This window comes from Siphateles boraxobius, unplaced genomic scaffold, assembly GCF_051911475.1.
Source record: "Siphateles boraxobius isolate OS27281-9 unplaced genomic scaffold, OSU_SipBor_1 22, whole genome shotgun sequence".
Lineage (NCBI taxonomy): Eukaryota > Metazoa > Chordata > Actinopteri > Cypriniformes > Leuciscidae > Siphateles > Siphateles boraxobius.
The window spans coordinates 38855732-38870413 of NW_027508833.1; the positions used below are offsets into that span (position 1 = coordinate 38855732).

Here is a 14682-nt window from a genome sequence, read left to right on the forward strand (position 1 = left end):
TTGGGATGGACAAAGTGCCATGTTTTCGTTGAATAGGCTGTTCTCTGTGTGTTCGCCCTTGTTTTGTGAGCTTTTTTGCGTCTGTTGACCCTGCATTTAATGAACGGCTGTGATCTGTCCGTCCAGTAGATGCATTTGTATTGTCAGCAAAGCCAACGTCCGTATCAAAGGCATCAGAATAGGAAAATGGCATTCAAAGCTGTTCATTTGAATAGAATAGGGTCTTGGGGAGGTTGTCTGGCTCATTGTGACATGTGATGGCCTCTATGTGTGGTGGTTTCTTGTCTGCCTTTTTGGTGGTTTATATGTGCTCAAAACAGCACCTCGATCCTGATGCAACGGTCCGTGACCACGGGGTTGGGGTGAAAGTGTTTTCCAAGTCAAATCAGCAGTAGTGCCTGCCAGAAGGACTGTTTGCACTGCAATATGTGGGGACTGCGTGTGTTTCATATGTTAGGGACTGAGAGCGTGTGTTTGTGGATTTTCGGCACGGAGCTGGTGTGTTTCAATTGTTTGGGGTCCTGAATATGAAGTAGGCTTATTTTGTTGTTTAACATTTGAAAAGAAAAATGACATGGCGTTTTTGTTTCTGTTTCGGCCCACCAGAAAAGGGCAGTGGGTGTTTAAAAAAGCTTTGTCCCAGTATGACATGCAGTGCACAGTTATATAAGCTTTTCCTTTCTCTTTTAACCTTATCGTTTCACATTAACTCTGACTTCAGACAAAGCTCATGGGAAAGAGCAATCGGGAATGTGTGGCCATTCATGTAACACCTAAGTGAAAGGCCTTGTAATAGAGTTTTTTGCATTCATGTTGCTGCACGTGTGTGTGTGTGTGTGTGCGTGTGTGCGTGTGTGTGTGTGTGTGTGTGTGTGTGTGTGTGTGTGTGTGTGTGTGTGTGTGTGTGTGTGTGTGTGTGTGTGTGTGTGTGTGTGTGTGTGTGTGTGTGTGTGTGTGTGTGTGTGTGTGTGTGTGCGTGTGGTTCAGGTAAACCCTATATTATCGGGACAAAATGTGCCCACAAATATGGCAATATCCAAAATCCTTGACCTTGTTGAGAAATTTTTTTTGGTACGCATGTGGAAAGCAGCTTCTAAATCTTACGAAGTGATTTTTTTTTTATATCAAAATGCAGAAAGTGTTCTGTGAGAGGAAGGTTTAGGGGATAGAATATACAGTTTGTACAGTATAAAAATCATTATGTCCCCATAAAACGTGAAACCCCAACGTGTGTGCATGTGTTTCTCTTGGTGGGTATATAGAACTTCAAATAAATTCTATGCAAATCTAATAAATTATAAGCAAGTTAATTAAAACAAATAAATTAAGGTGTTTTGTCTGCCCCATTCTTCAAAGAATGGTATTTATTTTTGGTAGATGAATAATTCGAACACATGACACATTTAGACTTTTTGTAAAACCAGGGGCTTTTTTTCTTCATGATCTGGCTGCTCGAATTTTCATGTAACATAAGAATTAATACTGTTATTAGTTCATCTGCATATAAATAACATTCACCTACTAAATTAATAACAATTGTCTGAAGTATTATTTTTTAATGGAATCAAGATTTTGATGAGCTCTAATCTTTAGTTTTATTATTTCATCATAGCAGACATTATTGTTAACAATATAATAATTAAATGTATGGTTATATTAAACTGTAAAAATATTATTTACAGTAGTTATAATTAGTACACTTAATTATTATTATGTGTTCAAGTAGTAGTTATAATAGAGGCAGTTCATATTTATATTATCATTAAGGACTTTAAATAAAATAAAATGGGTGGCAAAAAAATAATGAAAGAAAATTATATTGAACAGGGGTTTTTACACGTCTCTTTTAATAAGATACATTCAATTTCATTGTGCAATGTCTGGAGGTGTGCAGCTTCACTGATCATTAATGTTGCATGAATGAATGCTCCTGTTGTCAGATGTCCCACATAATGCCTCCTCTTCCCGCAGCCATGCCAGCTGCACTTCATTCAACGTACCTTACAATCTAATAAATAAATGTAATAACTTTTCCCTAGAGCTCTGGCATACATTATTAGAGAAGTGAAACTGGTATCCAAAAAGACAAAAATGTGATTTTTATCAAAAACATTTAACAAAAAAAGGAACAAAGCAGAACATCTAGACATTGGCAATTTTGAACACCCTGAAAAAACATTTAAATGCAAACTGGTCGGTTGTTTTACATGAGATTTGCTTATTCAATCATTTTCTTGAAAACATACAAGAACAATATATTCACAGAGAGAAGCACCAAAATTTAACTCGGGCTAGTGATGACGCAATTTCATGAGGAATGGCCACCACTATCAGACCAAGTGCACTGCACACCACTGGTGCTGTTCTTTACTGGTAAAACCTCTGCTCGGATCAGATCGGACGGGACGGCCTTTGCATATCCTCACTCTTGCTCTTTTTTTGTCCTGTGCGAGAACAGTACAAGTCTTTCATAAATATCGTAACGCGATAAGATTGGTCCATCTAGAGACAGCCAGGATGAAAAGGTCCGTGTCGTTGTGCTCCGTTATCGTCTTGTATTCTCACACTCACACTCACAGAGCCGAGTGGACCGTGCTCTTGAAGGTGATGATGTCACAGCTGTGGGGAGAGAGAGCACTGCCACTGGGCGGCTGCCATGTGGGGCCGGTCACATAGGCCGACGTGGTGCCGCTGCACCCCATGTAGGGTGACACTTGGGTGGGAGGGTGGGAAGGATGGATGCTGGGAGCTGTGACATAACTGTTCACTGTGGGCAATCCATTCAGCGTCTGAAAACAGAGAGCAGTGAGCGTAAGACTTCTGGCCATAAACCACACACGGCCATAGAGATGAACATAAAGATACCATGATAAAACTGTTGCGGGTGAACGTTAAAAATAGAACATTAGAGAGTCTATGAATAGAAACAACAGAAATGGATAAGATATTAAAAGATTTGCTGGAAATGGGAAAGCTTTATCGAGGGAAATGCAAAAACAGGAATGTCTGTAACCCTTTGGCAGAATGTCAATATCAGTTCAGGATGAAAGGAATTCACCAAGGCTTTTCGACATAAAGGAAAGAAATTCTGACGCAGGGTGGTCTTTGACTACTGGAAATGTTTTCCACAGATGAGATCCTTTGTTGCAGAGTCAAGATTTGCCCATGATTTACTCATTATGACATTCTTGACCCCTAGCACTAGTACACACATGAACATACATGCATACATACATGTATATGGTATTCATTCAACTTACTTAAATAGTAAACCGCATAGAAAAAACCCAGTAGCACTTTATTGCACAGTTCTGTTCCGCATGTACATACTACGTACTTATTATAGCATTTTAAATAACTGGGTTATAACAGGTACTCTATCCCTAAACTATAACCTTAACCCATAACCTGTACCTTCTTGGGTAACTACACTGTAAGTACAAGTACTGTGAAATAAAGTAACCAAAAACCCTCATTTGCATTCTGCACACAAAAAAAAACACACACAAAAATCTATCTTTCTTTCTATGATTCAAGTCAAGCACTAACTAATAAAAACGAAGTGAAGTTAACACCACGGAAAGCATGTAGGGTCAAATCTGACATAAAAAATAACAACTTAAAAAATCTAACACATCTGTAATGAAGAATTCACAAAGATTTAAAATTATTTCAAGAAAAGTTGAATGAGTCGAAGACTCAAAGTTATGTGGCATACAGGCCTATAGATGAACATGTCGAGGCGCAGTTTAGTAGATTTATCTTGATAACGATTTTGTCCTAAATAATCTGATGTACTTTTTGCAGACCGTTAATAAAGTGTTATGGTTTACCGAGCTCAAATCTAATCTTTGCAGTTCGTTATATCTAAAACACCACGCGAAATAGAAAAAAATAAAGTAACCTACTGAAAAGTGCTAAAATGTAGCCCTATTTGTGCTTACTTTATATATTGTAGGCTACTACCCGCAACTGTGCGCGTTATTGTTGCTTTTGTTTTTGCTGTTGTTTAGAGTGTAGAATAATGTATATAATCTATTTTCAAATAAATCTATAGTCTATTTGTTTGTAAAATCAGCAGTTTCCATGAGAAGTTGACGAAAATGAGCCGTGACTTTTTAGTCACAAATCTAAATATAGCAATATTATTTATTTTTCTTCAGTCGTTAACTTTATTTGTGGGCGTGTCGGTATAATGAACAGATCGTCAATTTTCAATTGTCAATTTTTGATAACTTCCCACATCGTAGATTATATATTGAACATTTAACTTGATTTAAGTCTTAACCTCTAAATGATGTTTCTGCTTGTTGTGTTTGCTAATGAAGCATGTTATCCCGCTGTGTCCAGAGAATTAAAAAAGACATATATATTCTCAAATATCGCGTTGTGCTTTATTCTGTAACCTTATAAAATGTAGAGGTTAAGATAGTTAAATATTTGCAATTGGTGTAAAACAAAAGTTTTCTGTGAAATACGACTAATGATGTTCATTATATCATTAATAACTTTGAATATTTTATTATTAGTCTATAGGCTACCTCAATTCACTGCACAGTAAATGTTTATCGGGTTCATTCCGTTATAAGAGATGCATAACATAATGTGTGTTCATTAAAATCGTGTGAATGACGATTAATTTTCCGTGACCCCTCTTGGTATTTAATCATATTTATTTGGTTTCAAGCTATCGGGCGTTCTGACAGATACAAACTTATTTAAACCACAGCAATTTATCTATTTACTGTCCTCATTTATTGCGTAATGAAGTCTGACTCGTGATATTTGATCATTTATCCAAGATGACTCAATCATTGGGTAGTCTGTGCTATTCATCGTCTTTCTGAAGGTTACAATTTTCATTTCTTAAGCAAGCTACCAAGTTTCATTCAGTACACGCATAATTTACGCTAAAACAATGTTTCATATTATGTAATGAAGATTTATTCCATCTTATTCTTTCAACGACACATAAATCTCCAAGACCCACAATGAACGATTAGTCAATCTGTTTGTTGCTGACCAGCAGTGCGCGAATAAATAATTCGACTTCACCGAATGGCACGCGCGTTATCCGCGCGCACTCTCCCTCTCATTCCAGCACATGAGCAGGCAGAACCCGGTGCGCGAGCTTCTTCACAAATAGAAGAGTATTGTCTTTCACATGTCGGCACGGCACTTAACTGTAGGCTACAACACTGGTACTATGCAGAACAACCAGCCACGAGCCAAATACTGTTCCATAATAGCCTCTTAATAATAATAATGATGATATATTATCTATATATAAGTATTGCCCTTATGTAAAACATATGGAAGTAAGAGGTTTCTGGCGAAAATTAAATTGGGCGAATGGAAATTATTTGAATAATGTATAACACGTGTTTATTGAAAATTAATAGAATGCATATTTGTTGAATGAGATCGGTGGCTTCAAGTGGAAAGGTGCATTAAAAAAACAAAGAAAGCCACTTTAATATTTATTTATTTATTATTATATTTTACATTTGAATGTGAAGCAATGGTTTAAACTTATATTCAAAGATAAGTGATAAGTCGTACACAAAATGTTTACAGTTTTAAATGGAGCTGTAGAACAATTAAGCATAAACTGATATCTTTTAAAAAAATAATAATATTTAACTTTAATATTGTTGTATTTTTTCTTCGGCTCATGCACGTGTTACATAGCAATCGTAAATCATTTACCTCGACAAAACAATTTTCTTAAGAAATAAAAAAATCGTTAAATCCTACATTAATGTATTTTGACTATAAAGTAAAATAAACGTTTGTGGCAATACACTTAAGAGTTGCTTAATAAGAAAGAGCACGATAAAGACATTGATTAAATGTTTGAAAATTATGCAAAATATTGGATCAAAACATTTATTACAATTTTATTTGTCAAGGAATTCCACTCAGTATCGCGCTCTTAAATAAAAAGTATTGAGGAATAATACATTTCGATTCATTACACGCATAACTTTTGCATTGTACAAAAAGCGTCCAATATTCATGCCTACACATTAACAGCTGCGAATACAGACACAAGTAAATATGTTCGTTCGTTTTAATTAAAACGTGCGATACTTCATTTGTAAATACTTATCAAAATAATGAAACCCAGTGACATACACCAGGCCTCATATGCCTGCCCACGCCAAAGAAACACAACACACACACACACACACACGCACGCACACTCACCGAATTGCCCAAAAAAAACATTTGTATGGATTTCATGTCTTCTTTTCAATGACTATTAATTAACTGAATCAGCTGTTCTGTTTCTTTCAGATTGGGTTTGATTGTTTTTATAGTTAACATAGGTGGCTTTTTTACCTGTGTGTATTTTGCTTCAGGTTCTAAGTGAGGCTTATCCACACCATTGACTAGTGAAGAAATCGCTGGTGAAAAATGACTCTTGTTAATAGCACTCCAATCTTCTAGTTTGGCGCAGGGAAAGGACGGACTGTCACTAACTGGGGGACAAAACAGAGACATGGAAGACTGGAGTCAGACAGGACAAGCGTGGGGAGTAGAACTGCCACATGAACAACTTATTCAGTAAAATCTGCTGCACTGCCATCCATCTCAGACTAAACACAAAAAACTGCTATATCATCTGTGTGTGTGTGTGTGTGTGTGTGTGTGTGTGTGTGTGTGTGTGTGTGTGTGTGTGTGTGTGTGTGTGTGTGTGTGTGTGTGTGTGTTTATAATAGCGTGTATTCTGTATCGTAAAAAACACTCAAGAGACGTTTTTCATAAGCAAATTATGATTATAATGACGTAATGTTAGCATGTTTTAAATGAATAAATATGTATATTGTAAAAAAATATGATCAATAAGTTATCATAACATATGTTTTTACATTGCTTTAACTCATCAAAATAAGTTTGGTTTAGTTTTAGAAGATTCAACTCGTTTTTTAAGTCCGTTGAATGTGATTTAAGTTGAAATTACTTTCGATTCAAGTTGATTGTACTTAAAAATTTAAGGCAGCAACTTTTTTTTACAGTGATCACATATAGTCACAGAAAAGACTGAATGTGTGTGGTTAATTCATCAGATGAAGCGCACAGTGTCATGGAGTCCTTCGGAACATTTACCCAGCGTCTTCCTGGGAGGACAAATTAGATTTACTTTAACCGTTTCCCCTTTGTGCCTGATGGATATTATATTATACACGGTTCCTAAAGTTTGAAATTGGAAAAGCAAGCCCACCAGTGTTGTAACCTGAGAGGGCCACAAAGTAGATCTCCCCCTGCCTTCACGGAATCTTTGCATTGTTTCACAACGTATAAACAGGAATACAACATAACGATGCCATACTTTCTACTTTTGAGTTTTGTTTATGCAATTATGCAATCGATTGTGCAATCTTGTATTTTATAAAGGTCGATTAGGGTAAACAAATCTACAGTTACATAGAGAAAATTTAATTAAAGTGCATGCTTATAGCATGAAGATGATGTCTGAGCATGAACAACCATTACTCAGTGTCTATGAGAGAGAGAGAGAGAGAGAGAGAGAGAGAGAGAACTGAACTCTAAATGAAGACAATCTGTCCAAAAATTTGCGGCACACATTCTTCCTGTTAAATCACTCTACACCTTTTTTTAGTATAGCCAACATCATGTTGAAACGTCTGCTAATAATTTGGAAATGCATTAATGATTTATAAAGGCCTCCTAAATGCAATATCCTCCTCTGCGTTTGAAGCATTATTGTCAACACTGCCTTTGAAAATAGGCAATGAACTAGGCTACCATTAAATAGGACAGGCTGTGGCCTTCACACGTTACTGTAGGCCTACTGAAACACAACACATATGAACAGACACATTTATTTTAAAGAGATTTTAAACATCGACGACTCTTAGATTAATTTTAAGTTGCTTGAAAGAAATTATGATAATAATTGAATTCAAGCGATGCGTCGCGTAACATGTAGGCTACTGAAAAGCATTGCTGTGTAGGCATTCCTATGTAGAGCTAAATTGTTTTTGTGATGAGTTAAAATGAGCTGGGAAAAATCATGTAAAGTTTGTCCTATGTTGTAACACTGCTATCTTTGAACATCTATTTTTTTTTTTTGTTTCTTCCAGCTCTCCTGCGCCAACTCCAAAATATTCCACATCCGCCGCCTAATTATTACTAAAACCACTAAACCATGTGTTTCAATGCAAACGTGTAGCTTCTGCACGAATTCCAGCACACTGTTTGTATCGTGCCACTAAAAATTTCTCCTCCTTGATTCCTGCGGATCTGCCGATATGGGATAAATATTAGGCCTAATTGAGTCAAATAAAAGGATAGACGTTTGCACAGCTTAACGGCCTTTCCATTACTGCCAAAATGTCTCTTTTTAATTTTCTCTGTTACACACACAGACATACACAAAATCTCACACACGCTTTGACAGGCCTGGGTGTCTTGACAGGCTGACCCCCAACACACACACACACACTCACACGGACAAGGACTTTCTTTTACCAAAAACTGAGAGGATGCTTACTTTGCTGCTCCGTTATTGATCGAATGCCCAGAATATCTGTTACAGAATGAGAAGAGGGCCATATCCTATGCATTGCCATGTGTGCAGGAAGAGTGGGCATGCCAGGCGGAGTCGGTACTTTAGTCCCAGTGGCGGAGATCGGAGTGGGATACGAGTACAGGTGGTTGTAAGGGAGGGTGGGTTGAGGCTGAGGATGAGCGGCCTGTTTGCTCGACTCGTACTGGTTCTGTTGAGACAGATTTCCGATCTTGTTGCGGAGAATCCTACTGATCGAGCTGACGGAGGGCAGATTGAATTTATCACACACACCGTCCGCAAGCAGTCTGTCTCGAATCTCCCAAGCGAAAATGCCAGGGTCCCGTTGCTTGTAAGTCCTAATGTGCTTGACTACGGTTGGGGTCGTGACCCTCGGTTTACTGCCGCCAATAGCACCGGGAAGTATTGAGCCAGTTTCGTTGTACCGAGCCAGAATCTTGCTCACACACCCGTGAGAGACGCGGAGCTGCCTGCTGATGTCGCAGGGCCTGATGCCCAGCTGTGCCAGCTCTACTATCCTGAGCCGGATGGCATTGGGTAGGGGTCTTCCGTTCACAAAAACACCGCCTAGCTGGTTCACCTCCCCAAAGGCTGGCTCTAGTGATGCAGATATATGAAGAAAAAAAGAATTGCAAAAATCATCAGATTTTACCAGGCCCTGAACCCCGTCTGAAACAGAAAACCTACGGATAAATGTTTCAGTAAAACTTTCGATTACTCTTTCTGCTGTTCATATTTGCATTGCATTTTTTTGTTCCATTTTAATGCAATGAGCTGAACAAAAAGTAATTCTATAAATTCTGCAAATAGAAGGGGGGGGGGGAGGAGAACAACGTTACTACATTCTTTAACACATATGTCATATAATAAACGAAATTGCACATTCAGTAGGCAAGTTTTTGGACGCGATTAAGCTCATTCGCGGCAAAGTGCCATTCTGTTCCCCGAAATGACGGTAAAAGCATCAGTTAGTTTAACAGTTTGAGTCGATAACTAAACCATATATAACTAAATTGTCTAACCGTTCCCCCCCTAAAAGTGTTTATGCATGCCCGTTCCCATGTGGGAAAACATGAAATATGGACCTTACCCATTGCGTTTAGCCTCCCGAGGAAAAAGGAAACTTCAGTGTGCTGTCCTGTTCTGACCTGTTCCGAGTCCAGTTTAGCTGATTTTTATTTCACCGAAGACGATGTGGATGAAAAGTAAGCGTCCGAGACGGATGCGATACCGATTAGTTGCAAGAGAGAAAATTCGCCTTCTGTTTCCTGATGGCAGGGAGCACAAGCTTACATTTCAATCCCAGAAACTGATGGGCTGGCCCTTTACACATGTCTCGAAAGCGAGGTGCTGCCAGCCAATGAAACCGCGCGTTTTTCCCCATGTTGTTTCTCTATTGGCTGACAGATTTGACATGACAGGCGTTTGCACCGGCGTAAGCTCGCTTTTGAGGGTTACCCGAGTGTTGGTTTTCTATTTAGACAGATCTAAGAATGGTAAGTGTTTGCAACATTGCACTGTAATTTTGTTTCATAAGCATAATTCTAATTATTTCGTTGGCTAGAACAAGGGAGAAATTTGCGGGGCAGTATGCTATTTTTTTCTAAACAGGCGCCCTGTGATTTATCCTGATGTTATTTAAATTGCACTTAAAATGCGTCCGATTTATTAATAAATTGATAAATTTATAATTTCCGATTTACCAATGCATTTTTAGTTTATAGTTCCAAACCAATAGTTATACGTGCTTTTTAAAAAATATGCAATAAGAAGGGTTAAATGTGACAATGAACAGTCGTTTTATGTCCATGTTATTTATTTAGCTTTATTTTACGTTTAACTGTAAAGAGATGATGCTTTGCATATAGGCCTACCCCGAAGTTATTTTGTTTGAACTCTTCATTAGACATTGACTTTTCTGTCACAATCTAGTGACTCGTACGAAAATATAATGAATTCGACAAGGCCATATGTGGGATTCTTTTACCCTTTTATTTTCATTGGATTATGATACCATGGCAAAGCAATCATGGACCAATGAAGTCTTAGTGACGACGACGTAGGCTTTAACAAACTAGTCCGGTGTTTGTTTGATGCTGTGGATACCAATAATTGTGATTAATCAGGAAACAAATTGACCTCATGTTAAAGTAATATGCCGGCTATTTAATCAATAACTTACTTGTTTTCTATTTGGTCAGTATATTCAACGTTTATCTTTCAAAAAAATGGTATTGTTTAAATGCGCTCAGGCCTGTTTGAAATATAGCCATTGCAAATATAGTGGCAAGTTTTTGTATCATTGTTGTTTCCTGTTTACTCGAGACTTGAACCCTTTCATGGTTTCCCCTATCAGCGTTTGCTTTTCTCTTAACTTTCAGAGTATCTCAAATCTCACGGAATGCTTTACTCTCTACCTTACTTCCTAAGTTGATCGATGTTATTTTTTTATTATTTTTTATTATTTGTATCTTTTCACAAAATTGTGTGTGGCTAAAGAACAAATTAGCGTTCAAATGAGCTTTTTATGTGCTTTTTAGAATGTTGTCTCAAAAAGTAATTAATTTACGATGCTTCTATTGCATTTACATTTTGACCTTCTCTTACTAGCCTACTAACAATGTCCTTACCCATAGCAGTTTACATCTGGGCTGATGTTAAGGTCCATCTCTTCTGTTCCACCACTCACTAAAACGGTTTATATTTGTTGAGATTCTTTAAATCCCCAAATACCAATGTTTTTGATCGATCATGGAGGGAGATTCAAAACATGTAGCCTATTATTAGGCCTATTACTTTTTGAAGATAGCCTACCACCAAACCAGGTTTGGCTTGTTGGGTTGTGTGTCTTCACCCGAATGAGGGGACAAAACAAATGTGGACATTAGCGAACTCCGAAAGAAAATGTATTAAACATGATCGCATGCATGTAGGCTATAGCTGGCAAAAATACGACTATCCTCCAGATTAACAGTTGGGATATGTTAAAGCATTTCTGTGCACGATTAGTTTACTCTAATACACAACTGTATAAATGTTCTGTTGCGTATTTTTGCTGTGATGGCAGAAAGAGAGCATAAATCCAGCGCACTGACTGGCCACCGAAAGATAGAGAAAGGGGTTCGTTAATGAGGTGTAAAGACTGATGTGCTTCTGTCACACTTTCCGCTTTTGCGTGGGAAGAAGGGCCCAGATAATATTATACTTACAGTGGCTGTACCCAAGACAACAGGAACTTCTAGGAAATAGTCCACGAGTGATTTATAAAACAAAATATAGAATTAGAATTAGAATATATAGTTTCGTGAGAGCAGTGTTGACAATAGTATAGCAAAGGCCTACAGAAAAGTAAACGTATTGTGTTTAAAGAAACTCGATTGAAGTAGGCTACGCAAGAATAGGGTAGATATATCTTTATGATTTGTATTCTATTGTTCTGGAATAGGAAATAACGTGATACTTGACGTTTGAAGAATATGCCACCCGATTAGATCCAAATAAGAAAAGCCTTTAACCACTTTTTTTCATTTTTTTTTGTTTTTTTTTTGTTGAATTTTTATTTGTTCATTTGTCATTTCTAAATAGGCCTACTAGTATTTAGTATTTAGCCCACAATACGAAAGTGCACAATTTTATTTCATGATAGGAAGTCCATTGTATAGGCTAAATGCATACATGCATAATTTCTGACATCGGTTTTTATTTGTAATTTATTGTTAACTTGTTATAATTTATTAGACATGAACATCATGAATATGTAAATATTGCTTGATTATCTCCAGTGTTGTGCTTGAAGGATCTGAGCTGATGAAGGATGAGATATACAGCCATGCAGTTTACTTTCAGCTCGAGCTGCACAGGCTGCTATGACTTTCTATGTCTTTCTTTTAAAGATTTAAATGGATAGTTCACCCAAAGTAAAAAAAAATGTAATCACTATTATGCCACTCTAAACTTGTTTGACTTTCTTTCTTCTGCGGAACACATACGAATAGCCTATATTATAAAGCATGTTGTTGATTGAACAGTTTTGGTATCATTTACCATGTTCATTTGAATGGTCAAACAAAACACCGAGACATTTGGCCAAATATCTTGTTTTATGTTTAAGTAAAAATATTTCAACTCAGTCAATGACGCATCACACCAGCATAATTATATTCTGTGTGGTTTTCAGTATTGTATTTCGATGACGTTTAATGTGATTACATGTATTAGGAATATATTTCATACAAATGAGTAGTCGTTTATATTTCTCTGATACACAACAGTTTAAACCCACAACTTGAACTCGTTTTCGTTAAAGTGCAGCTTAGCCTACTTAATATTTTCTTATTCGTTGCAAGAGAAATCCATCATCCTGTCATACTTGGAGAAAAAAACAAACATAAAATTAATATTGGAATTAAATATTATTATATACATTGTATTAAAAATTACTTGTGTATTCGACAGAAAACAGCGGATTAATTTCAAACACTTCAATATAGCCTAACAATAATAGCTAATTATTATTATTATTATTATTTAACAAAAAATTGTGAAGTTGATGAGACTGTAAAATAAAAAAGAAGGGTTACGCTGTATTTTAAGGTGACGTAGTTACATTGTAGGCTACTTAATTATGTAACCTACTGAGTAATATTAATTAACTACTTGCATAGAGTTAGCGGTTTGGTCTAGGTTTATTTACGTACAACTACGTCACCTTAAAATAAAATGCTACCAAAACAAGTAAAGTTGAACTGATACGCTTCATCTTAAGAGCACACATGACACATGGTCCGAGAGGGTGGAAGTCATGAGTTTATTTTGACTCATTACACACATCTCAGCTGCCATGCGCTCGTTACTCTTGAAAGCATCTGACCCTCTGATAGTAATGACTTTGTACATTAAGAGTAGTTCAACTCGTTTTAAGAAGCACGCTCAAAGAATTCCAGGACTACAAATTAGGAGAAGGCTGAATGTGTGAATGATTTCAATCATCTCCTCTTCTCTGTGTTCTTCAGAGCCGATGGCATCAGTCAATATACAGCCGACTGTGGGTGGGGGGGCATGGTCAGCAGGTATTTCTAAAACGTGACGGATGGACGCAAAAGAAAATAGGTGATTCTACGACGAGCATGCACAGTATTTACCTTAGCTGATAAAATTATCAAAAAGATACATTTTTGAGCTTACTTGAGGGGCTACGACAGTGTTTTGATACGGTCTTGAAAATATATGCTTTGGGCTTCTCATTCATAAACATAACGGAAAGTGTATGGTTCGAGTCAGTGTCTAAAGCATTCGACCAAATTCTACTCGTTACTGTGATACCTATTGAGACACAAAAGTGTTTACGTGTGAAGAAACATTCGCAGCGGTGTCTCGAGAACGCATCTGTATTTATTCACTCTTCTCGGTTGTGTCTGCGGGTGTGTGATGAAAATAGCTTTCAAAGACAGTCCAGAAATATTAAATAGCCTGCTATTTCACTAAGGGAAAATTTGACATGGTTTTGCATGGTCATTTGACAAAAGCAGTTGTTACAGGGTCACGTTTACAATTGGCCTTCTGAAGTTTAGACCATTCAAATGTGAGAGTGCACAAAAACAACCACATTTTGCTGAACAAAACAATGAGGTGCAATTTCCTGAACGGTCAAAAAAGAGACCTGTTTTAGATCCAACAAATTTGAAATATATAGCCTAGTTTACTAAAGTAGGCTATTAATGCAAGTAGCCTATTCAAATCAATGATTTGAAATCGCACATGCTATTTCTTACGTGATTTTGTGAATCATATTAAAACTGCAATGCATTTTATTGCATTATTTAAAAGTGACATCATGTTATTTGGTGTATTTGGGCCGACAGAAGAGCCTGATGTGAACCGTCTAGTAGCCCATGAATTCCGCTAATGTCCAAAACGTCGTGATATTTCATGAATTTTAACAAGAGAAAATTGTATAAAGAAGCTCTTCTTTGAAGTAATAACCTTCAGTTGTTTCATATGATCCGATTAAATGATGTATAATCGTCGCTTTAAGCAACATATAGCCCTACAGGGGAAAGTGATTTTGACTTGACAATAGACAATTTTATTAAGGCTAAATTTCTTATGGAAATACATTTTTTAAG

The 14682-nt window shown here is 37.0% G+C and overlaps 1 protein-coding gene across 4 annotated transcripts; it reads right to left on the bottom strand.

Moving 5' to 3' along the window:
• Positions 1-1830: 1830 nt before the first annotated feature.
• pax9 (paired box 9) lies at positions 1831-9855 on the bottom strand. 4 transcript variants are annotated; one of them, XM_077240115.1, is made up of 4 exons: positions 9648-9837; positions 8522-9154; positions 6346-6485; positions 1831-2789 (listed from the first exon to the last, which is right to left on the bottom strand). In XM_077240115.1, exons 1-4 carry the CDS (start codon positions 9649-9651, stop codon positions 2574-2576), a joined length of 993 nt encoding a protein of 330 aa, XP_077096230.1. In that variant the 5' UTR covers positions 9652-9837; the 3' UTR covers positions 1831-2573. The 4 variants fall into 4 exon arrangements, with proteins under 4 accessions (XP_077096230.1, XP_077096229.1, XP_077096232.1 ...); XM_077240114.1 differs by having other exon boundaries at positions 8522-9226; positions 9648-9825; XM_077240117.1 differs by lacking the exon at positions 6346-6485 and having other exon boundaries at positions 9648-9855.
• Positions 9856-14682: the final 4827 nt, after the last annotated feature.

What these genes read in the sequence shown, in the direction of transcription:
- pax9 (XM_077240114.1), bottom strand. An exon ending in ATCAATAACGGAGCAGCAAA is followed by an intron (nt 6,486 to 8,521) that starts GTAAGCATCCTC and finishes TTTGTCCCCCAG; the next exon opens with TTAGTGACAGTCCGTCCTTT. An exon ending in CTGAAGCAAAATACACACAG is followed by an intron (nt 2,790 to 6,345) that starts GTAAAAAAGCCA and finishes CTCTGTTTTCAG; the next exon opens with ACGCTGAATGGATTGCCCAC.